Source organism: Oncorhynchus mykiss, chromosome 21 (genome assembly GCF_057628025.1).
Source record: "Oncorhynchus mykiss isolate SJ-2025 chromosome 21, ASM5762802v1, whole genome shotgun sequence".
NCBI lineage: Eukaryota > Metazoa > Chordata > Actinopteri > Salmoniformes > Salmonidae > Oncorhynchus > Oncorhynchus mykiss.
Genome location: NC_143042.1, coordinates 22924716 through 22948953, shown reverse-complemented (window position 1 = coordinate 22948953; position 24238 = coordinate 22924716). Strand labels below are relative to the sequence as shown.

Here is a 24238-nt window from a genome sequence, read left to right as displayed (position 1 = left end):
TTATTGGTAGTTGTGGTATAATTTCCCCCTTTCTCTTTGGGTCTGTGGTCACGGATTATTTCATCCATCTGTGAATGATTAACAGTGTGAGATGAAAAAGTGCTTAGTGCTATCCAGTACCCTTGTTAACCTTAACAATAACCCTAACCTTCTTCTTCTTGCTGTGTGGCAAAAATGTGCGGTGTCAGGTTTTAGCAGAGTATTGAAAACAGTCGTTTATGTTTGACGTCAAATGCTGCTAACACTCACCGCAGAAATCTGAAAAGTGTTCAAGGATACTTTAACAGACAAATTAAATCACATTGAGTGCTCGTTGGCAGGTCTTGTAAGGTAAATCAAGATGGGTTTTCGTTCCCATGGCATAGGGGTGGCATGACTCTCCCTACAACTTGGTAAGTACTTAAATATTAACACTGCTCTATCCAACGAAAATGATGGAATTAAACACTTTTTTTTCATATTTCCATTCAAGTGTATTTCTGTAACTGTTTTTTTTTAACCCCTCCAAGTCAGAAGAAGGCGCTAGACGTTCAGATTGCAACGATTCCGCCTTCTGCTTTGCCGTAGTGTTGTGATGTGAATTGAAACCAAGATGGCGGCGACGGAATAGCAAGTTAAATTGGTATACAATATTTTATTTACCGCATAATGTTTTATACATTTCGTTTGTTCTATGCCAGTGCTGGATTAACAATACATTCTGACAAATTCAGTTTGACACGAGAGAGGTGTTGCTAAATTGTTTTACCTAGATCTTTAGCTAGCATGATAGCAGTAGTATTGAGCAATTATGCGACCAGTTTAGTACGGCAATAAATGTTCTATTCACATGTTATCTTGCTGTATTAACGTTAGCTATCCTAAAGCATGATGGAGGCTCCGCGTGAGGAGGAACTGCGGCCGGTGCCTCGTGAGCGGGCGATTCTGGAGAGTTTCTTCACGCAGCTCGGAATGTTCTCGTTCGATCGGGCGAAGGATTATGTGGAGAAAGAGAAGGACAGCAGCAAGAGCGCAGGGGCCATCTGGGCCGCTCTCCTCGCCGCCTTCGCACACCTTGCCGCAGCGGAGAAGGCCTATCACAATATGACGTTCCTGGGACAAAAACTGGGTAAGAAGCACCGACAGAAAATGCATTTTTTTGTTGCACTACAAAACTCATTGGTGTGGCAAAATGACACCCCTCAGTGCAATTAATGTGACCTATCACAAGTGGGACTAGTATCACCATGATGTTATTATCCAGACGAGAAAGTCACGTTCCATAATATAAAGTTGAAGTGTAGGTTTCTAACAGCAGGTGGCGATACAAGCCCAGATTTTTATGATTTATGTATTCAGCAGCACATAACGTTGATATTATGGGGGTAGGAGGAAGAACGTACAACTGGATAAAGGATTTCCTATTTGGAAGGTCTGTCCGGGTAAGGAAGTCTCAGGCAGCTAAATGGTTGATAACGGTACACCACAGGGGAGCGTGATTAGACCTCTGTTGTTCTCAATCATAATCAATGATGTTTACTTGCAGTTATGGCCGGATATGGGGAGGTCATTATTTGCAGATTATGGGGCCTTATGGAAGAGGGGAAGAAATGTGACATACAGTGCCTTGCGAAAGTATTCGGCCCCCCGCGACCTTTTGCCACATTTCAGGCTTCAAACATAAAGATATAAAACTGTATTTTTTTGTGAAGAATCAACAACAAGTGGGACACAATCATGAAGTGGAACGACATTTATTGGATATTTCAAACTTTTTTAACAAATCAAAAACTGAAAAATTGGGCGTGCAAAATTATTCAGCCCCCTTAAGTTAATACTTTGTAGTGCCACCTTTTGCTGCGATTACAGCTGTAAGTCGCTTGGGGTATGTCTCTATCAGTTTTGCACACCGAGAGACTGACATTTTTTCCCATTCCTCCTTGCAAAACAGCTCGAGCTCAGTGAGGTTGGATGGAGAGCATTTGTGAATAGCAGTTTTCAGTTCTTTCCACAGATTCTCGATTGGATTCAGGTCTGGACTTTGACTTGGCCATTCTAACACCTGGATATGTTTATTTTTGAACCATTCCATTGTAGATTTTGCTTTATGTTTTGGATCATTGTCTTGTTGGAAGACAAATCTCCGTCCCAGTCTCAGATCTTTTGCAGACTCCATCAGGTTTTCTTCCAGAATGGTCCTGTATTTGGCTCCATCCATCTTCCCATCAATTTTAACCATCTTCCCTGTCCCTGCTGAAGAAAAGCAGGCCCAAACCATGATGCTGCCACCACCATGTTTGACAGTGGGGATGGTGTGTTCAGGGTGATGAGCTGTGTTGCTTTTACGCCAAACATAACGTTTTGCATTGTTGCCAAAAAGTTCAATTTTGGTTTCATCTGGTGGCTTGTGGCAAACTTTAAACAACACTTTTTATGGATATCTTTAAGAAATGGCTTTCTTCTTGCCACTCTTCCATAAAGGCCAGATTTGTGCAATATACGACTGATTGTTGTCCTATGGACAGAGTCTCCCACCTCAGCTGTAGATCTCTGCAGTTCATCCAGAGTGATCATGGGCCTCTTGGCTGCATCTCTGATCAGTCTTCTCCTTGTATGAGCTGAAAGTTTAGAGGGACGGCCAGGTCTTGGTAGATTTGCAGTGGTCTGATACTCCTTCCATTTCAATATTATCGCTTGCACAGTGCTCCTTGGGATGTTTAAAGCTTGGGAAATCTTTTTGTATCCAAATCCGGCTTTAAACTTCTTCACAACAGTATCTCGGACCTGCCTGGTGTGTTCCTTGTTCTTCATGATGCTCTCTGCGCTTTTGACGGACCTCTGAGACTATCACAGTGCAGGTGCATTTATACGGAGTCATTTAGGTCAACATTGGATCATTCAGAGATCCTCACTGAACTTCTGGAGAGAGTTTGCTGCACTGAAAGTAAAGGGGCTGAATAATTTTGCACGCCCAATTTTTCAGTTTTTGATTTGTTAAAAAAGTTTGAAATATCCAATAAATGTCGTTTCACTTCATGATTGTGTCCCACTTGTTGTTGATTCTTCACAAAAAAAACAGTTTTATATCTTTATGTTTGAAGCCTGAAATATGGCAAAAGGTCGCAAAGTTCAAGGGGGCCGAATACTTTCGCAAGGCACTGTACATAGTCAGGAAGGTACAGGAAGCGATTGATGAGGTAGAGCGGTGGGCATTAATGTGGGGATTCAGGTTCTCTGTAGAGAACTCTGTTCTTTACCAGGTGGGAGATGATATATGCTTGAGGTTATATGGAAGAAACCTGGAGAGGGTGGGGTTCTTCCAGTTCCTCGTGGTGTACTTTGACACTAACCTGACCTGGGCAGAAGACATTGAGTGATGGGAGGTTGTAAGGTGTAAGAAGGTGCTAAATGTGATGCGCTGTTTGATGGGGAAGGAGTGGGGGGCTGGGCATTCCTCATTGAGGACCATGTACAGTACCAGACAAACTCATTCAATGGTTTTTCTTTATTTGTACTATTTTCTACATTGTAGAATAATAGTGACGACATCACAACTATTAAATAACACATGGAATCATGTAGTAACAAAGTTAAACAAATCAAAATATTTTTTACTCTTCAAAGAAGCTTTCCTTTGCCTTAATGACAGCTTTGCACACTCTTGGCATTCTCTCAACTAGCTTCACCTGGAATGCTTTTCCAACAGTCTTGAAGGAGTTGCTGTCCAACTTATCCCAAACCATCTTAATTGGGTTTAGGTCGGGTGATTGTAGAGGCCAGGTCATCTGATGCAGCACTCCATCACTCTCCTTATTGGTCAAATAGCCCTTACACAGCCTGGAGGTGTGTTGGGTCATTGTCCTGTTGAAAAACAAATGATGGTCCCACTAAGCCCAAACCACATGGGATGGCAGATCGCTAAATAAATCACTGACAGTGTCACCAGCAAAGTACCATCACACCTCCTCCATGCTTCATGGTGGGAACCACACATGGGGAGATCATCCGTCTACATCTAACAAAGACACGGCGAGTGGAACCATAAATCTTGAATTTCAACTAATCAGACCAAAGGACAGATTTCTACCAGTCTAATGTCCATTGCTCGTGTTTCTTGGCCCAAGCAAGTCTCTTCACATTGGTGTCCTTTAGTAGTGGTTTCTTTGCAGCAATTGGACCATGATGGCCTAATACACGTAGTCTCCTCTGAATAGTTGATGTTGAGATGTGTTATTTGAACTTTGTGAAGCATTTATTTGAGCTGCACTTTCTGAGGCTGGAAACTCTAATGAGCTTATCCTCTGCAGCAGAGGTAACTCTGGGTCTTCCTTTCCTGTGGCGGTCCTCATGAGAGCTAGTTTCATTATAGTGCTTGAAGGTTTTTGTAACTGCACTTGAATAAACTTTAAAAGTTCTTGAAATGTTCGGAATTGACTGACCTTTGTTTTAAAGGAATGATGGACTGTCATTTCTCTTTGCTTATTTGAGCTATTCTTGCCATTATATGGACTTGGTATTTTACCAAATAGGGCTATCTTCTGTCTACCACCCATATCTTGTCACACAGCACAACTGATTCCCTCAAATGCATTAAGGAAAGAAATTCCACAAATTAACAAGGTACACCTGTTAATTGAAATGCATTGGAGTTTAGTCGAATGGTAGCTTCCTGTAAGTCCACCATGGCTACTCCTGCCTAGTTGATTGAGAAGTGTTGGAGAGACGACAGAAAGATAGGGTGTTGATCCATCGGATTTGTTTAATAGACATCTGGATACTGTGTATTAGGATTCTGTGGCCCTTTACACAGATGGTTCAAAACTGATTCAAGGACAGGATGCACTGGGTCAGCATTTGTGGTGCAGGAATGTGGGGTGGCAGCCAGGAAACGTATTACAGATCATCTGGCTGTATGTACGGCGGAGCTGATGGGCATACTGTTGGTCTGGATGTGGGTGGAAGAAGTCAAGCCAGCCAGAATAGTTATTTACTTTGATTCATTCAGTGTTGATGAGTTTGAGTACCTGCTTTGAGGTACTACAAACCCATGGCAGGATACGATTTACTTGGGTCCCAGCCCATGTGTGGGTGGAGGGGAACGAGGCAGTTGATGTACTGGCTAAACAAACACTTAGTAGTGGGGATGTTGTAGTTTCAATGAGCAAGGCAGAGGCAAAAATCCTGATATGGACAGTGATGGTGCAGCGATGGCAGGAACAGTGGAATAGAGATACTGAGGGCAGGTGTTTATTTGAAGTACAGATGAAAGTCTGGGAGTGGAGGATGGCAGGAAGGAACAGAAGAGAGGGTGCTATTTTTTACAAGATTAATGATGGGACACCGCCGGTTGAATAAGACTTTAAATGTGATAGGAAAGTGTGATTATTGCCAGGAAACAGATAGTTGAGCACGTATTGCTACAGTGTGGGCAGAATCAGAGGGAAAGAGGGAGAATGAGATCTTGTACGAGGGTGGAGGTAATGCACCATAATGTTAGATGCCAACCGCCGATAAAACCCACAGAAGACAGCACATCACGTCTACCCCACACTGACGGGGAAGTGGAAGTGGATGTTTACCGTATTTATCCCAGTTTCCATTTCCCCTGAAAATTCGGTTGTTGGGACTTTAAAACATCAGCTACGTTAGGTTATAGCTCCACAAACAACAATTTCCAACATGGACTGTTTTCTCTAAGTTGCTCCAATATGTTAATCAGGATCATAACCCACTCTTGCAGGCGGCCAGTCGTTCTTCAGCCGCAAGGACTCCATCCGCACCATCTACACCTCCCTGTTCAACGCGCTGAGGAAGGTGGTGACCATGGGGCGCCACGCCCAGCCAGGCTCCGTACCCTACCTGGAGGACCTGCTGTCTCACCTGTCGGAGCAGCTGTGCCACTTCACCCAGGCCCGCATGGAGATGGCTGACCTGTACGAGAAGATGCATGCGCTGGGCAGCCAGAAGAACATCAACTCAGAGGAGCTGGTCACCACCCTCGAGGCAGTGCTGCAGAAGTACAGCTCCAGGTGGGTGGGACGTGCCATGTGTGTAAGCTCAGCTGTGTGTGCAGGCTGTGATAGTGTGTGAGTGGCTGAGAAATTGCAGAAACGAGAGTATGGGGAGGAAGGGGCGGGTGGTGGGCGAGCACGACAGGGGAGGGGAGATTTCTGCTGAAATCAGCAGATGTAAAATTGAGCTCAGCCGGAACCAAAGCAAGCCCAACACAGAATTGCCCACTGTGCGGCGGAGTCGCAGTTCACACTGCAGCGAGTCACAATCTGGCACACATGGGTGGTTGTGCAGTCAGGGTTGAAGGTGACTTTCTCACACAGCAGTCGACACTGCCAGGAAACGTAATCAGCACTGAGAATACACAGGATATTAACTGCTAATCAGGGCCAGAACCTCCACACCCAGTCGCACACACAAATGTGCATAGTGCACACACCCTTAGCAGCACAGAACACCAGACATCCAATTCTGTTCTACGGCCACAGTCCATCTCTTACAGTATATTAATTAGCATTAGTGCTAATGAGGCTATTTATCATTAGGATAATTGGTCCTACAGAATAGTGAACACGATTGATTCGTAGTGGAGTGTGATCAGTTAAGGCTACCATCTTGACACCAGCAGCATTTCTCCCTTATATTTGATATAGCTTTCTCTCCAATGACCCCTCCATCTCCTCCCTCCTCCCAGGTTCCACCACCCCATCCTGGGCCGCTTGGAGGGGGGCTTCCAGACAGAAGTGGATGTGGTGACACAGCTCCTGCGCTGCCAGGCCCAGGTGTCAGAGTGGCACTTCCTGCCCGCCCTGCTCAGCCTGCACGGGGCTAGCTCTAAGCTCACAGCCTGGGGACAGCTCTTCCAGCGCCAGAGGGAAACCCGAAAGCACCTGTTCGGAGGCCAGTCCCAGAAGGCCGTGCAGCCACCCCACCTGTACGTGTGGCTGCAGCGCCTCCAGGGGGCGCTCCTGGCTAAATTCAGCTTCTACTTCCATGAGGCGCTGAGCAGGCAGACGGTGTCCGCAGACATGAAGGCCCTGACTGCACGCACGGCGCCCGATTACCACGGCAAGATCTGTTCGTTTATCCGCAAACACGATGCCAACAACGTGTCGCTGGTGTTCGACAACCGCGGCTTGGACAGCTTCCAGGGCCACGGCTACCACCACCCGCACTCGTACCGCGAGGCGCCCAAGGGTGTGGAGCAGTTCCCCGCCGTGGTGTCCCTTCCCGGGGGCGAGCGGCCACTCACGCACTGGCCCAACGTCATCATGATGATGGGCGACCGTGAGGCGGAGCTCAACACGCTGGACAAGGTGGTACACTTCTACGACGACAAAGTCCAGAGCACTTACTACTTGACCCGACCAGAATCACACTTCACCCTGGTGGTCATCTTCGATGGCAGGAAGTCCGAGAAGGACTCGCACATCACCGCCTTCCTGCAGGAGATCTCTGGCTCGCTGAGGAATTCCAAACCATTCAGCACCCTCAAACCTGGCTCCAAAGGCTGAGAGAGAGATGCCCTACTTCATATACATCGTAAACTGACTGTCCCCATAAAAGGGGCAGAGTGTGTGTGTGTGTATCGTTAAGAGAAACAATGGATTGTTCCAGTTCCGTAGAAAGACAGGATGGACGAAGTTGTCTAATCATTAGGAAAGCTTATTGAGTAACATTGTTGCAATATTCTGATTGGTTTTAGCTTATTAAAAATGGGTGGCCAGGACCTTTTGCTTTACGACTTGATATTTAAAATATAATTAGAACCTCAGCATTAGCTTGTTTTAAATCAGAGAATGGCTTGAACCCGTGGTCCAACTGTTGGTTCTGTTGAGCATCGTGCTTTGAATCCTTTAGTTTGTTTTGCCAAATCAGTTCCAGACCAAAGATGTGCGTCACTGACTCTTAGACGCAGTGTGGCCTTCTCACAGTGAACGTTTACGCTGTTTCTATTCCAACACAGGATAGCCAACTTCCTATCCCTCTCAGGGATATAATGATGCTATGTACTGAAGTCTTTTGCTTAATTTATGTATACTTTTAACATTTTTGTTTGTTTACCGTTTTAACAAAAGTGCTTAATTTGGTTTCACTGAATGTCATCTTATGTAGTTGTACTTATTTTGCCGTTTAATTCCCGAATAAAGTTGAGACGACTGTAGAAAAAAAGCAGCATGACGTGTGTGTATAAGAGGTGTTTTCACATGTTTCGGAAGCTACTTAAGACGGCAGGGTAGCCTAGTGGTTAGAGTGTTGGACTAGTAACCGGAAGGTTGCAAGTTCAAACCCCCGAGCTGACAAGGTACCAATCTGTCGTTCTGCCCCTGAACAGGCAGTTATAACCCACTGTTCCCAGGCCGTCATTGAAAATAAGAATTTGTTCTTAACTGAATTGCCTGGTTAAATAAAGGTAAAAAAATAAAATACGGACATTAGTGAGTGTTCAGACAGTCCCATCCCCTTTTCCGACCCCACTCACACGCCGCAGGTGATAAGGCTCGACGAACCAAAACGCACTTGTTCATTTCTTCCCTTTTATTTATCATATAAACACAACATCAATACTATCCACTTGGGTATAAGAGCTTGTCTTTAGGAAGCTCAGGAGTTTCAGATACAGCAACAGACTAAACCATTTCCTTTAATTATCAGACACATTCAGAGAGAAACCAACGTCCCTTAAAATGCACCTGTTCACATGTTATAATGCTACATGCCAAGTACACAATTTCCCCAATATATCAAAGTGCAATGTCACAATAGATTAACTCTAGGATTCATAATTCAGTCTTCTACTAAACACTTTGATTATTTCATTCTAAGTGCTGCTGCTCTCTGTTCGGGACATGCGCGAGTGGATAAAACTCCCCACAAAGACGAGGGTAAAAAAAAAAAGGCACTTTCACATTGACACACACAAACCGATGCACGCCCATAGCCCATTCTTAAAGACACACATCCCCAGTACTGCTCAAACACACACGCAACAGTTCCCAACCCAGTAAAGAGGACACATTCAGTGTGCTGCTGTTCCAAGTGTATTTTGGGCATTTACACTCAAAAGCCCCACAGCCTGTTTGCTTACTGTGAACTTAAGGTTATTTAGTGACTTCAGTCTAACACAACCAGATACACCATATTCCCAAACACACCAACTGCCAGCAACACGCACCCCTGTCCTGCACATGTTCTGTTACTAAAGGCAAACATGAATAATCCATCATTTTATCCACCATCGCACTTACAAAGGAACAGAACGAGGGCAGGCAGAGGAAACACCCACAGACAAACAGGGTAAGGGGAAAGAAGTCACACACACACACAGGCCGAGGGAAACGTACTCTACAAACTCCTAACCCCCTCCACCACTGTACCTCCAAACTATTTCCCCTGGCCTGTGTGTGTGTACCTGGCCTGTGTGTGTATGGGTTGAACACGAGAAGGCGGTTTTCTAGTAGTGAGGGTTAACGCCGCTGCCGGCCCCTGTGACATTATTGCCCACTGAACATTCAATAGAGAGCTTAACAGTCGTTAAATACTGGAACATTCATTAAATAGCTGAACATTGGTTAAATAGAACGTGAGTTTTGTCACCAATGCCTCGAGAGGCTTCGGTTGAGGCATTAGTGAGCTTAGCAGCGGAACGAAGTGAAATAGAAAATAATTTTTAAAAAGATCACACAGACATCCGCCCTTATGTTTCCACTCTGTGTGAGCCTCCCTTGACCCATCAGGCACATCTTCACTCCGCATTGTCCTTTTCTTTCGCGTCGCCAATGAAAATCGCTCGTAGATGCAGCAGCCAATCGAAATACACTAAGAACACAGCAGCCTTTTGGTGATAGACCTTCATTAGCTGAGGAGCCTTTTGTCATTACATAGTCAACGTTCACGTCACTGAAACTACATTTCACTGGAGGAGAACTACACTTCCCACACATCTGTGACTACATCTCTTTTACAGGATAGGGTTTCTGCTTGCTTTAGCTTATACTTTTTTCCCTTGTACTTCTCCCATTCAGCAGTCCCATTTTACACAGCTACCCTTTGATAAATGCTTTGATACATGGAGAACGTTAACTCCTACACACCAAGAAGAGAGTACACACCAACCTGACGACACACATAAATATCATGGCATATCATAGATCATATATTATTTTGTATTACTACATAAAAACCGTTTGTTTCAGATCTGTCCTACCACTTTCTACCCTTGTTCAGGTTTCTAAACAGTAAGCAGGTACCCTGTTCTCCCACTCTTTATTTTGACCTGGTTTGGCTCATCACATGGTGCAGGACTTGTCCAGCAGCGGGGGCAGAGGGGGGGTGTTGCTCTTGGGCGGCACCAGGGGTTTCGGCCTCAAGGCCGGGGGGCGAAGCGGAGCTCCCATACGGAGAGGAGCCCCCACTACGGGCTTGAAGGAGCCCAGGGTGTCGGGGGAGGGGTTGGTAGATCGGATGGGTGCGGGAGGGGGGCCAGGGAGGGGAATGAGGGGGCTCAGAGGGCTGAGGGGACTAGGGGTACCAGGAGTCCCTGGGGTGGAGGGGGTGCTGTGGGGGCTGGGCGATTCGGAGGAGCAGGCAGTGATTGGGCTGTTCTTAACCTGCTCCAGAGTGTCCAGGACCACGTCAGGAGCCGGTCTGCAGCCCCCACGCTCCAACTGCCTCAGCTGCCCCAGAGCCACACTCACACTCTCCTCTATGTCCTACAGAGAAAAGGGAACAAGGAAAGAGAGAGTGGCAGAGAGAAAATATAAGATGAAGTATGTTTATTTTTTGTATAATTACTGTATGTACTTGTGTGTGTGTGAAAGTATGTGTGTGTGAGAGAGTGTACCTGTGCCAGTGTGTCTGGGTCCAGGGTTCTGGAGCTGAAGCCGTGCTGCCCGCTGCTGGAGCGCCGGATGGGCGTGTCTTCAGGCCGACGCAGTGAATCGTGGCGGCTCACGGTAACCGTTACCGCGGCAGTGGAACGGCGACGACGCTCAGGGCTGTCGAGAGGCGGGGTTAAACCAGTGCCCCGCCCCAGAAGGAGCTCCCGCGGGCTGAAGTGACCAGTGACGGGTGGCGAGTTCCTCTCCAACACACTCCCGTTACCATGGTCTTTAGAGCGACCGAGGGGGCGACGGAAAATGTCAGTCCGCTTCCTGCGGTGGCTGCTGTTGAGAGACATACAATATGGAACGTTAGTTAAGATTAGAGCTTGACTAAATCAATACACTCCACAAACCGCTAGCTTAGTTTGTTAGCTTTGTGCATTTTATACGTTTGTGGTGATCTGTGGTGTATTAACTACTGACCTGTTGTAGGTCTCTGGCGATCTAACTACTGTCCTGTTGTAGGTCTCTGGCGATCGAACCACTGACCTGTTGTAGATCTCTGGCGTTCTAACTACTGAACTGTTGTAGGTCTCTGGCGATCTAACTACTGTCTTGTTGTAGGTCTCTGGCGATCGAACCACTGACCTGTTGTAGATCTCTGGCGATCTAACTACTGAACTGTTGTAGGTCTCTGGCGATCTAACTACTGACCTGTTGTAGGTCTCAGGCTGTCTGTCAGTAGGAGAGCTCAGCTCACTTCTGGCTCTCTTGTCATCATTGCTAGTGCTCCCACTGTCGCTGTCCACTGTTGATGCAGAGTCAGGCCTGAAACACCACACAGCACCTCTTACCAACTAATCAGTGTTAAACAGAACCTGTTAGCCAACCAATCAGGGCACTAACAAATGAGACAAATTATCAGTTAGTCAATCAATACTAGTGGCCAGTAATTGTTCACTCCAATCAATTTAATTAATAAATTAGGTCATCAATCAATTCAGTCAGTCAATCAATCCCCCAAAACATGTTTAAAGAGTCAAAAAGGGGCAGTTCCTTTGATACAGTAAAATGGAGTTGAGCACGTACATTTTCATTCAACAGTTAACTTGATATCAATCCACAATGGGATGCCGCTGTAGGCATATTTTACAGACATGTTCTCTTGGCATTGTTGTGTCACTTAGCGTGTATGCTATGTGCTAGCTATGCTGTAGCCGTGTACTTGCCTGTCCTTCAGTGTTATGTACTGGTGAGGCACCAGGCCATGGGTGCCGTTGAGTCGCCCCTCCCACCAGTCATGTGATGCACGCTGGAACAGCTGCAGGGTCACTCCCTTCTTAAAGGAGAGCTCCCGCCCCGACCGGCCCGTATAGTCAAACCTGGCCACTGCCTCTACTGCTTCCCCCTCTGAGAGAGAGAGAGAGCGAGAGAGGGGAAGAGAGAAAGAGAGAAATGGAGAGAGAGAGGGGTGGGAGGCAAAAGGACAGAGAGATAAGAGCCAAATCGTATGATCGAGGGGGACCTGTCAATCACTTATGTCCCCGGCTTGACCTTCCGAGCTCAGCCAATGAGGAACGAGGAGGACGCGAAAGAGAAATCAGAGCATCTTAGCTAGCCATCACCCCACCGCCTCCCCCTTACAATGGGAATCACACACTGCACACAGCGAAAGACGACAGAGGGAGAGAGGGGAGTCTCTATGCTAGCTGTTGCCATGGAGACAGCTCTCTATCCATTGGTGGATAAGAGAGAGAAGCCCACTGGGTGATTGTGCAGAGGTCAGAGGTCAGAGCGTACCCTCCTCACTGGTCTGAGTCTCTGTGCCGCCATCAGGCTCCGCCTCCCCACCCGGCTCGCTGAACGGACTCTCGCTGGAGAGGATAAAGGGAGAGAAAGAGAGTTTGGGTGTGAAGGGAGGGAAAGGATGAAAAAGGGAGTGTAAGCACCATAACTGCAGCAGTCAGCAATATTAGACAGACTTGCTAGAACCGGGCCCCCTTGGTACTTCACAAAATGGATGAACAGAAGGATAAAAGCACAGATGGTTGGTTGCAAGGCTGGAGTATACAGTATAGTTCATCTGTCTCACCAGTACTGGTCTCCGGTCATGCACTTCTCATAGATGGGCCCAGGCAGCTCCGGGGGGTCGGGGAAGATGTTGTCGTGGTGCAGGATGACCGTCTTGATGACCTCATTAACATGCGCCTGGCAGGCCACCTGGTCCAGGGCGTCGGGCGTGGGCAGCAGGGTGGGGCCGAAGACGATGGCCAGATTCCCAGCATCCATCATGTTCTCATCGCTGTACTGGGATAAGCTGGGCAGGGGGCACAGGGCAAAATGTTACTACTTAAACACCACATCACATGACCAGGCAGGAAGTAAAACACTAACTCCAGGATACAAATAGAAGTATACGGGATGTTCATCATACTCATACTGAATACTGCAATCTAACACTCTGCAATCTAACATTCAGACTCTGCTGTGGTAGATCACACCTGCACCTCACACTTCTCCCTCTCTCCTCCCGTTCACACTTCCTCCTCCATCTCTATTTGGAGTTGCAGAGATGAGACATCGTGTTCAGCCAAATAGACAGACCGTGTTGTATGTGGTTCTGTGTGATCTAGACTACCGCAGACCTACATGTTCGACTAACCCAGTACTGGTTCTGTGTGTTCAACACTAGCCCAGACCTGGTTCTGTGTGTTCTCGACTAACCCAGTACTGGTTCTGTGTGGTTCAGTGTGCTCTAGACTAACCCAGTACTGGTTCTGTGTGGTTCTCTGGGTTCTATACTAGTCCAGACCTGGTTCTGTGTGCTCTCGACTAACCCAGTACTGGTTCTGTGTGGTTCAGTGTGCTCTAGACTAACCCAGTACTGGTTCTGTGTGGTTCTCTGGGTTCTATACTAGCCCAGACCTGGTTCTGTGTGCTCTCGACTAACCCAGTACTGGTTCTGTGTGGTTCTCTGGGTTCTATACTAGCCCAGACCTGGTTCTGTGTGCTCTTAACGAGCCCAGATCTAGTTCAGCTTGGTTCTATATGTTCTAGACTAACCCAGACCTGGTTCTGTGTGGTTATATGTGTTCTAGTTGAACCCAGTACTGCTTCTGTGTGGATCTGTGGGTTCTAGACTAGCCCAGACGTGGTTCATGTGTGGTTCTGTGTTAGCGTACAGACACTCACTGGTTGAGGAAGGCGAACAGGTATCTATTCACGACCAGAGTCGCCCGTGGAACACCCAGTAGAATCTTACGAATACACTGAGCTCTGTCATACAGGCTCTCTATACCTGTGGGAACACACACACACACACACACACACACACACACTGTCAGTAATATTCCCAGGAACTCATGAGGTGTAATCCTGAAACATCCTGAAATATAAGCAGCCCAGCGAGAGAGGCAGCTAGCTCTCTGTGTGTGTTTCAGAAAGACAGAAAGAGACATGGCATTGGAGACGTGTGTGGGAGGAAGAGAGAGATAGGGAGATAGAGAGATACAGAGAGAGAGAGATAGCGAGACCCATTTTGACAGTGCCAAAATGGAATGTATTACTCATAAGACTTTTTATTACTGCATTTCAAAACGGCTCTTTTTGTCAATGAACAGGCGCTGATCATTTATGGAGACCTAAAACTAACAGTGCATTTTAGTGAAGCATGTAAAGCAATTAGAATCTGTTGCATTTTAAATACGTTTTGAATTAAGGGCCGTATCGACTGGTGAAAAGGTCATTTTTACAACACATTGCGTGTTAGAGCTGTCCAAATGTCAGCTGCATTCATGGTAAATCACAAAACCTTCACAGCTGATGCTTTTTACAAACACACACTAATTGCATACACACAAAAAAAACACCACTCCCACCTTTAAAACAGTGACCCCTGTCCTCCTGTCCAGCCACCTCCCACACCCTAGAGGAAAGAATTGCTACTCACGGACACAGGAAATGAGGTCGTTGAACCTTTCCTTGGGAAAGAGGGGGTTCTCCAGCCCCCGGAAGTAGAGCTTCAGCACACCGGCCACCGAGTTGATGTCATGGTTATTCTCCTCGTCAATCAGGGGGTCGTTACCTTGGCAACAGAGAGACGGACATGGTTAGTTTCCTTTCCCCTGACCTGGAAGCACAAGTATGATGACCTCACAGTGACCTCTCACCTCTCTCAAATGAGTTCTTGATGTCGTTGACCTCCACCTGCGACCCCGACACACGGAATATGCCCTGGTGCTGAAGAGCTGAAGGAGATGGGAGGCGGTTATGAGAGTCTAATCATGTGTCAGTACACATTAGAGGGACTTGAAAAGGACTTGGCTCCTAATCCCTAGCCTCCAAATTGGCTAAGGGGAGGATCCACCATGTTGTTTTCAACAGAAGGACTCACCATGGAGGTTGATGTAACGGATGCAGCTCTCCACCAGCAGAGGAATGGCTTTAGTCGAGTCCTAAAAAACACATCCAGGCAATTAAGCAGCCGCCAGAGGCCAACCACACACAGACACACACAAGCAGCGGGAGGAACAGTGGAAACATTACCTGGTGATTGCTATGGGAGTTCTTTCGTCCACGGCTAGGGAGAGAAACAGAGACAACAGTGACTCAGAGCTCTGCAAATTAAAACTAAGACGAGAGGTGAGACAATTTAAAATATAGAAACGGATAGAACAGTGCTTCAGTCAATAACATGTTTAAGAGCTATACCTGGTGGTCAGCGTGTCTGCTATATGCCCTGGAGAGACATGAAAGACACAGGCAGACAGAGAGAGGGCAGGGTTTTTTAATTGTCAGACAGGGAGGGCATTAGCACATAAGGTATATTTCTAAGCCATAAAAGAGGCAGTGAGAGAGATAGTAGTTACAATAAGATAGCCTTGTTTGACCACCCTGATATCGCAAGCTCACATTCTGTTTCACTACACGGGTTCAAGTGAAGCCCAGCGTGAATCAGGCCAACAAAGAGAACGAGAGAGACAGAGAAAGAAAGAGGGTAGGCCGCGAGAAAGAATCGAAAAAGCAAGAGAGAGCGTGAGGTCTCTTACCCTCGGCCATGGCTTTCTTCAGCAGGTCGTGCTTGGCCTGTAGTTTGGAGATCAGATTACTGCCCTCCAGATACTCACGGAACTTCTGTGGACCACCGACAGAAGCACATGGGGCGTTTATTAACAGTACATCTACCTAACTGTCGACATCAACTAGCCTGTGTGTGTGTGTCTGTCTCTGAGTGCGTGTCTCACCGTGAAGTAGAAGAGCTCAGTCTCCTGTTGGTTGGCACGGCGCTTGGCGAGGCTGGGTTTGTTTAGGTAGCCGTCCGACACGCTGGACTTGACCGACTCTGAAGAGGGACTGTGGGTGAAACTCTGGGAAACGTCATAGTCATCCAGCACTGTCATGTCCTGGAGGGTGGTGAGAGTGGCCCCTGACGTCTTCTTCACCTGCGGGTAAATAGAGTTAGACCAAAGTAGTCGCTCACAGAGGATGTGTGGTGTATGTGTGTGTTCATGTACTTGTGGATATGAGGTTTGAGCGAGTGTGTGTGCACATCTTAAATCTGTATGGTGCAGGTGGTGTGTGAGTGTTTATTTGTGTATGGTAATTACGGTGTGTGTGTGTGTGTGCTGAGACATGCAGATGCAGCTCATTACTCCAGTCTTCATCAGCACTTCTGTGCCCTTCAGGGTTAGATAACAGCTGCCCTCCCATTCCACAGCAATCCATATATAATCTTCTCAACCGTAATACACACTCCAAAACCACACTATAAATAACCAAAAAAAAGCTCTAGCTTCAGGGCACGAAAATTGTTTATTTACAAGTCTACCTCTGTCACAAAATCACTCCAACCCAATCTCCCTCTCCTCCGTCCCACAGCATGTGGTCAGAGAGTCAACCAAACTACAACACAGCACACTGGGAAACTGTAGATGTCTGGTATCCCCTCTCCAGCAAAGCACACTGGGAAACTGAAGTACATTTGACTGTGTGATAAATGTGTGTCTCTCACCTCCTCGTTCTCTATCTTCAGGGTGGAGAGGCGTGACTGGAGCTGCTGCAGCCTAGATGTGAGCTCTGCCTGCACCTGTGGCTGGGCGGCTATCTGGGTCACCTGACAGGAAACAGGAACAACACACAGCATGACCGGGCGCCTACCGGGGGGGGGGGGGGCTTGTGAATCCGTGCTTGTGTGTTTTTGCTCTTTTGCGCACTCACGGGGTCCCCCATGTGGGGCTGGAAGCTGAAGCGTGGCGGGGGGCAGAAGGCAGTGGGGTAGAGGCCCAGCAGGCGCTGCCTGTCTCGGGCAGGATCCAGGCCCTCTACGGCCCCCTCCAGTACCTCCAACCCTGTCCGCCTGGAGGCCTCCAGACTCAGCTCTGCAGACAGGTAGGTCTTCAACGCACGACTCAGACTGGAATGGTACCCCAGGTCACAACACTGAGGGAGGGAGGGAGGGAGGGAGGGAGGGAGGGAGGGAGGGAGGGAGGGAGGGAGGGAGGGAGGGAGGGGATGGTAATGTGTTAGAGAAAGAAAGACACACCTAACACTTTTTGTCAACTGCTTAGGTAATAGTGAAATCTACTGAAACTGGCTTGTGTGTGTGTGTGTGTGTGTGTGTGTGTGTGTGTGTGTGTGTGTGTGTGTGTGTGAACTCACGTCTATGATATCGGGCAGGTCGTGGATGTAGTATTTGAACACGGAGGAGTTGGTGGCTTCCATCGTCAGAAGGTACTCGTTCCTGGCCTTCAGGGACTTCAGCTTGTTCTCAGAGTACTTAGCCTTCCTCTGGTGAGAGAGTGACAGAGAGAGAAGGAGGAGAGAGAAGGGTGAGGAGAAAATAAAAGTTGTATATTTTTTTTGTCTATCTAAATTAATACAGGAATGGAAAGGTTGTCCGTCATGGGTTTCTGTACCTTCTCCCTCATCTTCTCCATCTTGCGGGCGGCGTTGCGTCTCTGGTGGCGTTCCTCTATACGCATGCCGAATAGCGGCTCCACCCCTCCGCCAGGCCCCACTTTGCCAACCCCCACCTGACGTTCGGCATCCCTCAGCTTGGTCTCCGCGTTCAGCGTCTCCCCATGGTACATGTGGTATGTCTTCATCACCTAGCAACCACAGCCCACAATGCATCCATCTGTCAACAACTCTGCCCAGGGCAAATCGTTTGGGTCGTGTTCAGAAGGCACTAATAGACGGAAAGGTTTTGACATGGAAAGCAGAAAGAATGCTCCTCATTGAACGTGTTCAGGTAGTACCTCCTCCGTTTGAAAGTGTTTTCTCCTGTTTCGTGCCTACTCCACATGACATTACTGCTCATACCACAGTCGCCTATAGAAATGCACTTGACAAATGTTGCCCACCATTGGCAGAGTTGCACCCAACCTAAACCTCCCTTCACCCTGTGAGGTTAGGAACAGACCTGTCCCCTCTAAGTTCTTTCTAGCTCATGTGTTTATTTCTTTACACCAGAAGCTTTTGAGGCTGCCAAGCCTTCACTTAACTAAACTTAACGCTCAGCAACTTTCCTTTGCAGCATTTTGCTGAAATTACAAGTATTGGTAGAGCACAGAAAAAGTGGCTCATTCCTCAAAGTTCATGTTGCAATGTTTAAAATGAAAGTGTGGCAGTTTTTGACGATGTATTGTTTAAGAACAGGAAAAGTGACCGTAAGAAAATCTTTCAACTCCCTAAAGTTATATGTTTAATGGAGACTGTGTGTGGGGCAGTTATAGATGTCACTTACGGTGTAGAGTTCATTAAGGAGCTTCATCAAGTCCTCCTGCAGCTGAAAGGTGATCTCTTTACTCTAAGGGAGGAGGGGAGGGGAGGGGAGGAGGGGAGCAGAGTGGGGAGACGAGAGAGGAGGTACGGAGGAGGAGAGAGATATTTCATCAACACAGTGGAGAAGGGAGGTCATCACTGCAAATGAGAAATGTTTCATAATCAGATAAAGAGGGCATATGAATAAATAAATCCATCCATAAACAGATGAATCCATAAATAAAACATATAGTGGCAGGAGCCAGGCTGTAGCTCCTAGCTCCTGTGTGTGTGTGTGTCTGAGTCCTCATGTATTAAACATCTCCTTCCAGTCTGGGAGTTTGAGTTATAGCATTCTGTACAGCATTAATATTGCATTAAGCCAAATGACTCTAAAATCCCAGAATGGATGAATCCCATTCCACGAGCCTTCTCACTGTGAGGTGGACCAGCTGAGCCGGTCACCATGGACACCAGGTTGTCAGAAACTCAGCGTTGTCATGGTCACCAGCCGGTGTCATCCTCGGCTCACTCACAGTGACTGACAAGTGTCATCTGTGTGCTAGAGCTTCATACAGGGGTGCAACTTTCACTAGGGACTGGGGGACAGCAGTCAGTTTTATCATTGGAATGATATACAAAACGAGGCAATAATGTGCTTTAGGACCATGCGGACGCCTCCAAGCGGTTGGGTAGGCAGTTGAGTGTTTATCCGACTGTAGATATTTTTTTTTTATATATATATATATATTTATATAAAAAATAAATAACTATGTCCCCCCACTTTTAAAACCAAAGTTGCGCCCCTGGCTTCATAAGCAGTTATAACACAGTTACGAAGCCTCTATGTCTAGGCGTACTGTATGTAGCTACAAGCTAGCAGATCTCTAAGCACTTTAGCTCTCATTAATAAAACAGGAGCCACATAGAGATGAATAATGAACATGATGAGCTGAATTCGGAAAGGGTGTGTGTGTTTAACTTGTTCTACAGCACTCGGAGGCAGGCTTCTCTGAAAATACACGGGGGGAAATGTGGACCACTTCTGTACTTTTGATTAAAACCAATCAGGTTAATTCTTTGTGGCTCCTTTTAAAGCACCCTCTCAAACCAAGAGGCTTCTGGGAAAATACACAGGGGGAAATATGAGCCTTTACTTTTCCTTAGAAAACATGAACTCTTCTAGTCCTCTTCTTGCTCCCTCTCATACTAACAGACTTGTCGTCAAAGCTATTAAACCCTCTATTCCCTTGGGAAAGTCAACTTTGAACGCTGACCCCTGATGTTCTGTGACACGTGTATGAGAAGAGGCTGTGATTGGCTCACTCTTTTGAGCAGGCGGGCGGAGTCGTCGCTGATGTGCGTGAGGCGGGTGATGACGTTGTTCAGGTAGAGGTCACTGAGTGTGGCGTGGTCTTTACTCTCCCTCCTCACCTGAAGAGCGAGATAGATCATGTGCTTACATTGCCTGAACACAGGCAACTTTTCAATGAAGAGAACCAACATGTCAGCAATATGTGCCTTCAGGATTGAGCACACATGCAAACAAACAGATTCATTACCTGGTTCAGCAGCAGGTACCAGCAGTTAACTGGAGACAGCAAGTTCTGGTCCTTTCTGTAGGAGAGAGAAACATCGGGGAGGTTGTACTCGAATCAACACAAACATAAAGCCACTGTTTACACTTAAACACATATGAGCTATGCACACACACACACACTACACACACACACACACACACACACCATCTTACTTGTACTGCTGGTGGTCCTTGGTGCTGCGTGTCTTGGCCATGAACCGCTCTGCTAGTTTCTCCAGGTTCCTGGAGTACTCCGTCTCGATCTCAGCCTTCTTCCTGAAGAAGTCCTGCAGGTCCTGCAGCAGCTGCACCCTCATCTCTGTCTGCTGTTCCAAACACCGCTGCTGCTCCACCAGCTGGGCACGCACATCTACACACAGATACACTTATAATCAGATATATAGGGTATACACACAAGCAGGAATATATACACATACGATTATAGAAATGCACACCACACACCCTCAGAGACATACTGTAAACCCAATCAGACATGTTTACACACTTCCCTGCACTGACATGGACACAGAACTGCATGCACACACCCTAAACCAGACCTCCACAGACAAACACAATCATTCAGTTACACAGACATCTCTAGTAATACACACTCACTAACAGATGCAAACATAACACTTTTGCAGAGTACTGGCCCATATACTAATGAATTGTATTCATATTGTGTTTTTCACCAGGTCTCAAAGCCCTTTACAGATGATGGGAACACCGCTCTTCATCACCCACTAATGTGTAGCTAGGCACCCACCTGGGTAATGCACACGGCAGCCATTTTGCGTTAGAACACATGCTCACAAGATAATCCACTATCACAGTGGGGAACGTGCATGTCTCTGCACACTTTCGTGCATGCGTGTGCAAACACACACACGAGCATGCGTGACTGGAAATCAGATTCTTCAGGCTAAAGGCCATGACATTATTCTATTGGGATCTTTATGAAGCATATCTGTGCATGCACACCAGTATATGTGTGTGTGTGTGTGTGTGTGTGTGTGTGTGTGTGTGTGTGTCAATCTCGATGCGGCAGATATGAGCTCGGTCTTCACCTTCTTCGTCACATGGTCCACACACAGTGTGTGGTTGCCAAGACAACAGGTAGTGGAGTGGAGAGGGTCCCCTGGAGATTGGTGTGTCTGCGTGTCCATGTGTGTGTGAGAGAGACTGTGAAAGGGAGAGACCAAGATAAGGAGAGAGAAAGAAAATGAGGAAGGGAGAAATATAGAATGTGTGTATGTGTGAGAGAGAGGGAGAGTGGGAGAGGTGGGGGGGGTTATCGTTGTGTATTCTCTGCCAGTCCTCTCCTTCCTGTGTCAGATGCAGTTGAAGTCAGAAGTTTACATACACCTTAGCCAAATACATTTAAACTCATTTTTTTTTTCATAACATTTTTTTCAAAAAAAAATGTTAATTTTTTTGGGGAAAAAAAAATATATATATTTTTTAATTTTCAGCATTTTTGTGGGGGGGTGTGCTAGAATACCATGTTGGTATTTTGTATATAGTTATTCCATTCAAAATGTATACCTTCACCAATTTGGCCACTTGGGTACTTTTGGGCTACTTGTGTGGGACACCTGGGTGACTTCATGATAAATGTCATGTAGCACACTCATTTTGGAAGTTATCATTCTGAAACTTTGCACAAGTACTGTTGCCCTCTTAATTTTTTCACTAAAATTGTCGCCATCGTCTTATCTGAATGTTTGTTTTATCTTGTTCATTTTAAAGATGATGATACAAAAATAAATAGAATACCTTCACCAATTAGTTTTATCTAAACCAGATCTATTGTGTGTTATTCTCCTACATTCAATTCACATTTACACAAACTTCAGAGTGTTTTCTTTCAAATGGTACCAAGAATATGCATATACTTGGTTCTGTGCCTGAGCTACAGGCTGTTAGATTTGGGTATGTCTTCAGGCGGATATTGCACAAAGTAGGGGGGTAGTTCTAAGAGGTTTTAAGCCATTTTGCCAAAACTTTGGAAGTGTGCTTGGGGTCATTGTCCATTTGGAAGACCCATTTGAGACCAAGCTTTAACTTCCTGACTGAGTTCTTGAGTTGTTGCTTCAATATATCCACATAATTTTGTTCGCTCATGATGCCATCTATTTTGTGAAGTGCATCAGTCCCTTCTGCAGCAAAGCACTCCCACAACATGATGCTGCCACCCCCATGCTTGACGGTTGGGATGGTGTTCTTCGGCTTGCAAGCATCCCCCTTTTTCCTCCATACATAAAGATGGTCATTATGGCCAAACAGTTCTATTTTTGTTTCCTCAGACCAAAGGACATTTCTCCAAAAAGTACGATCTTTGTCCCCATGTGCAGTTGCAAACCGTACTCTGGCTTTTTTATGGCGGTTTTGGAGCAGTGGCTTCTTCCTTGCTGAGCGGCCTTTCAGGTTATGTCGATATAGGACACATTTTACTGTGGATATAGATACTTTTGTACCCGTTTCCTCCAGCATCTTCACAAGGTCCTTTGCTGATGTTCTGGGATTGATTTGCACTTTTTGCACCATAGTACGTTCATCTCTAGGAGACAGAACACGTCTCCTTCCTGAGCGGTATGACGGTTGCGTGGTCTCACGGTGTTTATACTTGCATACTATTGTTTGTCCAGTTGAAAGTGGTAGCTTCAGGCATTTGGAAATTGCTCCCAAGGATGTACCAGAATTGTGGAGGTCTACAATTTGTTTTCTGAGGTCTTGGCTGTTTTCTTTTGATTTTTCTATGATGTCAAACAAAGAGGCACTGATTTTGAAGGTAGCCCTTGAAATACATCCACAGGTACACCTCCAATTGACTCAAATGATTTCAATTAGCCTATCAGAAGCTTCTAAAGCCATTACATCATTTTCGGGAATTGTCCAAGAAATTTAAAGGCACAGTCAACTTACTGTATGCAAACTTCTGACCCACTGGAATTGTGATACAGTGAATTATAAGTGAAATAATCTGTCTGTAAACAATTGTTGGAAAAATTGCTTGTGTCATGCACAAAGTAGATGTCCTAACCGACTTGCCAAAACTATAGTTTGTTTCACAAGACATTTGTGGAGTGGTTGAAAAACGAGTTGTAATGACTACAATCTAAGTGTATGTAAACTTCTGATCCCTCGCTCTGAAACAGCACAACCACTGAAGTGTGCACTGCCATGCTGACTGTGGGATTGGTATGTGTGTGTGTATATTTAATGTGTGTGTTTGTATAATGTGTGTGTGTATATTTAATGTGTGTGTTTGTATAATGTGTGTGTGTATATTTAATGTGTGTGTTTGTATAATGTGTGTGTGTATATTTAATGTTATTGTGGGCAAAGGATGCGGTCCAAGATGACTCCTTAGAAACAGCCCCGGCCAAACCTGGACCAATTGTGTGCCACCCAATCATGGTTGTGATACAGGGGAGGGAGAGAGAGACAGCGGGTCTGAGGAGTGAGTGAGATACATGACTTCTGTTGGATGCTGTAGAAACATTTCCCTTCTCTTGTTCTTCCATCCATGTTGTTGCTCTTGTTTGTTGTCTAAGAGGAGTGGAGGGTGTCTTTGATATGAATGTATGATTGTGAATAATACAACTCTGCACAAACCAAGAACAATTACTTTCACCAATCTGACACTACCTTTCGTGGCTTAGACACCTGGAGTGTGTGTGTGTGTGTGTGTGATGTCACAGCTGAACAGGAAGAGGAAGCTCATCCTGGCTCATTTCCATGACAAACAGGTCCAAGGACACAAGAGCAGAACACACACGTAAGTGTTGGCATTGGCCACCAATTTCTTCTTCCTTCAGTCTCACAACCACACACTGCTGTGAGTGCTCTCTCTCCATCTCTTCCCTCCTCCCTCTCTCCTTCCATTCCCTTCATTCTCTCCCTCCTATCCTCTCAGGCATGCAGATGTGTGGTCAGTAATCACACACATGCAGACGCAGGCAAAAGCAGAGCTGCTTGCAGAAGAGCTCACTTTCACAGGGTCCCCCTCCTTCCTTATCTCTTCCACTCCCCTTCCATTTCTCTTTCCCCTTCCCTCTTTTGCACTTATCATTCAGGCTTA

General features: G+C 46.3%; 2 protein-coding genes across 3 annotated transcripts in view; one reads left to right on the top strand and one right to left on the bottom strand.

Moving 5' to 3' along the window:
* The first annotated feature begins 519 nt into the window (after positions 1–519).
* LOC110500251 (KICSTOR subunit 2) lies at positions 520–8163 on the top strand. Of its 2 annotated transcripts, none has more exons than XM_021577507.3 (4): positions 520–622; positions 867–1108; positions 5720–6008; positions 6686–8163. In XM_021577507.3, the coding sequence occupies exons 2-4, from the start codon at positions 868–870 to the stop codon at positions 7503–7505; spliced, it is 1350 nt and encodes a 449-aa protein (XP_021433182.1). In that variant the 5' UTR covers positions 520–622; position 867; the 3' UTR covers positions 7506–8163. The 2 variants fall into 2 exon arrangements, with proteins under 2 accessions (XP_021433182.1, XP_021433181.1); XM_021577506.3 differs by having other exon boundaries at positions 556–622; positions 856–1108.
* A 351-nt stretch (positions 8164–8514) lies between these two features.
* The window catches only part of LOC110501063 (SLIT-ROBO Rho GTPase-activating protein 1-like), a 30639-nt gene continuing 14915 nt past the window's right edge, over positions 8515–24238 (bottom strand). Inside the window, exons 2-23 of the mRNA XM_036957660.2 lie at positions 20329–20524; positions 20138–20192; positions 19902–20009; positions 18559–18621; positions 17729–17920; positions 17472–17600; positions 17031–17252; positions 16825–16926; positions 16058–16255; positions 15863–15947; positions 15525–15552; positions 15360–15393; positions 15208–15268; positions 14984–15061; positions 14764–14898; positions 14007–14112; positions 12907–13131; positions 12615–12688; positions 12044–12224; positions 11529–11642; positions 10835–11156; positions 8515–10703 (exon numbers count right to left, since the gene is read on the bottom strand). Coding sequence (XP_036813555.2) covers positions 10281–10703; positions 10835–11156; positions 11529–11642; positions 12044–12224; positions 12615–12688; positions 12907–13131; positions 14007–14112; positions 14764–14898; positions 14984–15061; positions 15208–15268; positions 15360–15393; positions 15525–15552; positions 15863–15947; positions 16058–16255; positions 16825–16926; positions 17031–17252; positions 17472–17600; positions 17729–17920; positions 18559–18621; positions 19902–20009; positions 20138–20192; positions 20329–20524 — 3131 coding nt within the window. The 3' untranslated portion in view covers positions 8515–10280. The remainder of the gene's footprint in view (positions 10704–10834; positions 11157–11528; positions 11643–12043; positions 12225–12614; positions 12689–12906; positions 13132–14006; positions 14113–14763; positions 14899–14983; positions 15062–15207; positions 15269–15359; positions 15394–15524; positions 15553–15862; positions 15948–16057; positions 16256–16824; positions 16927–17030; positions 17253–17471; positions 17601–17728; positions 17921–18558; positions 18622–19901; positions 20010–20137; positions 20193–20328; positions 20525–24238) is intronic.

What these genes read in the sequence shown, in the direction of transcription:
- LOC110500251 (XM_021577507.3), top strand. Translation starts at nt 868, where the DNA reads ATGATGGAGGCTCCGCGTGAGGAGGAACTGCGGCCGGTGCCTCGTGAG. An exon ending in GTTCCTGGGACAAAAACTGG is followed by an intron (nt 1,109 to 5,719) that starts GTAAGAAGCACC and finishes CCACTCTTGCAG; the next exon opens with GCGGCCAGTCGTTCTTCAGC. An exon ending in CTGCAGAAGTACAGCTCCAG is followed by an intron (nt 6,009 to 6,685) that starts GTGGGTGGGACG and finishes CCCTCCTCCCAG; the next exon opens with GTTCCACCACCCCATCCTGG.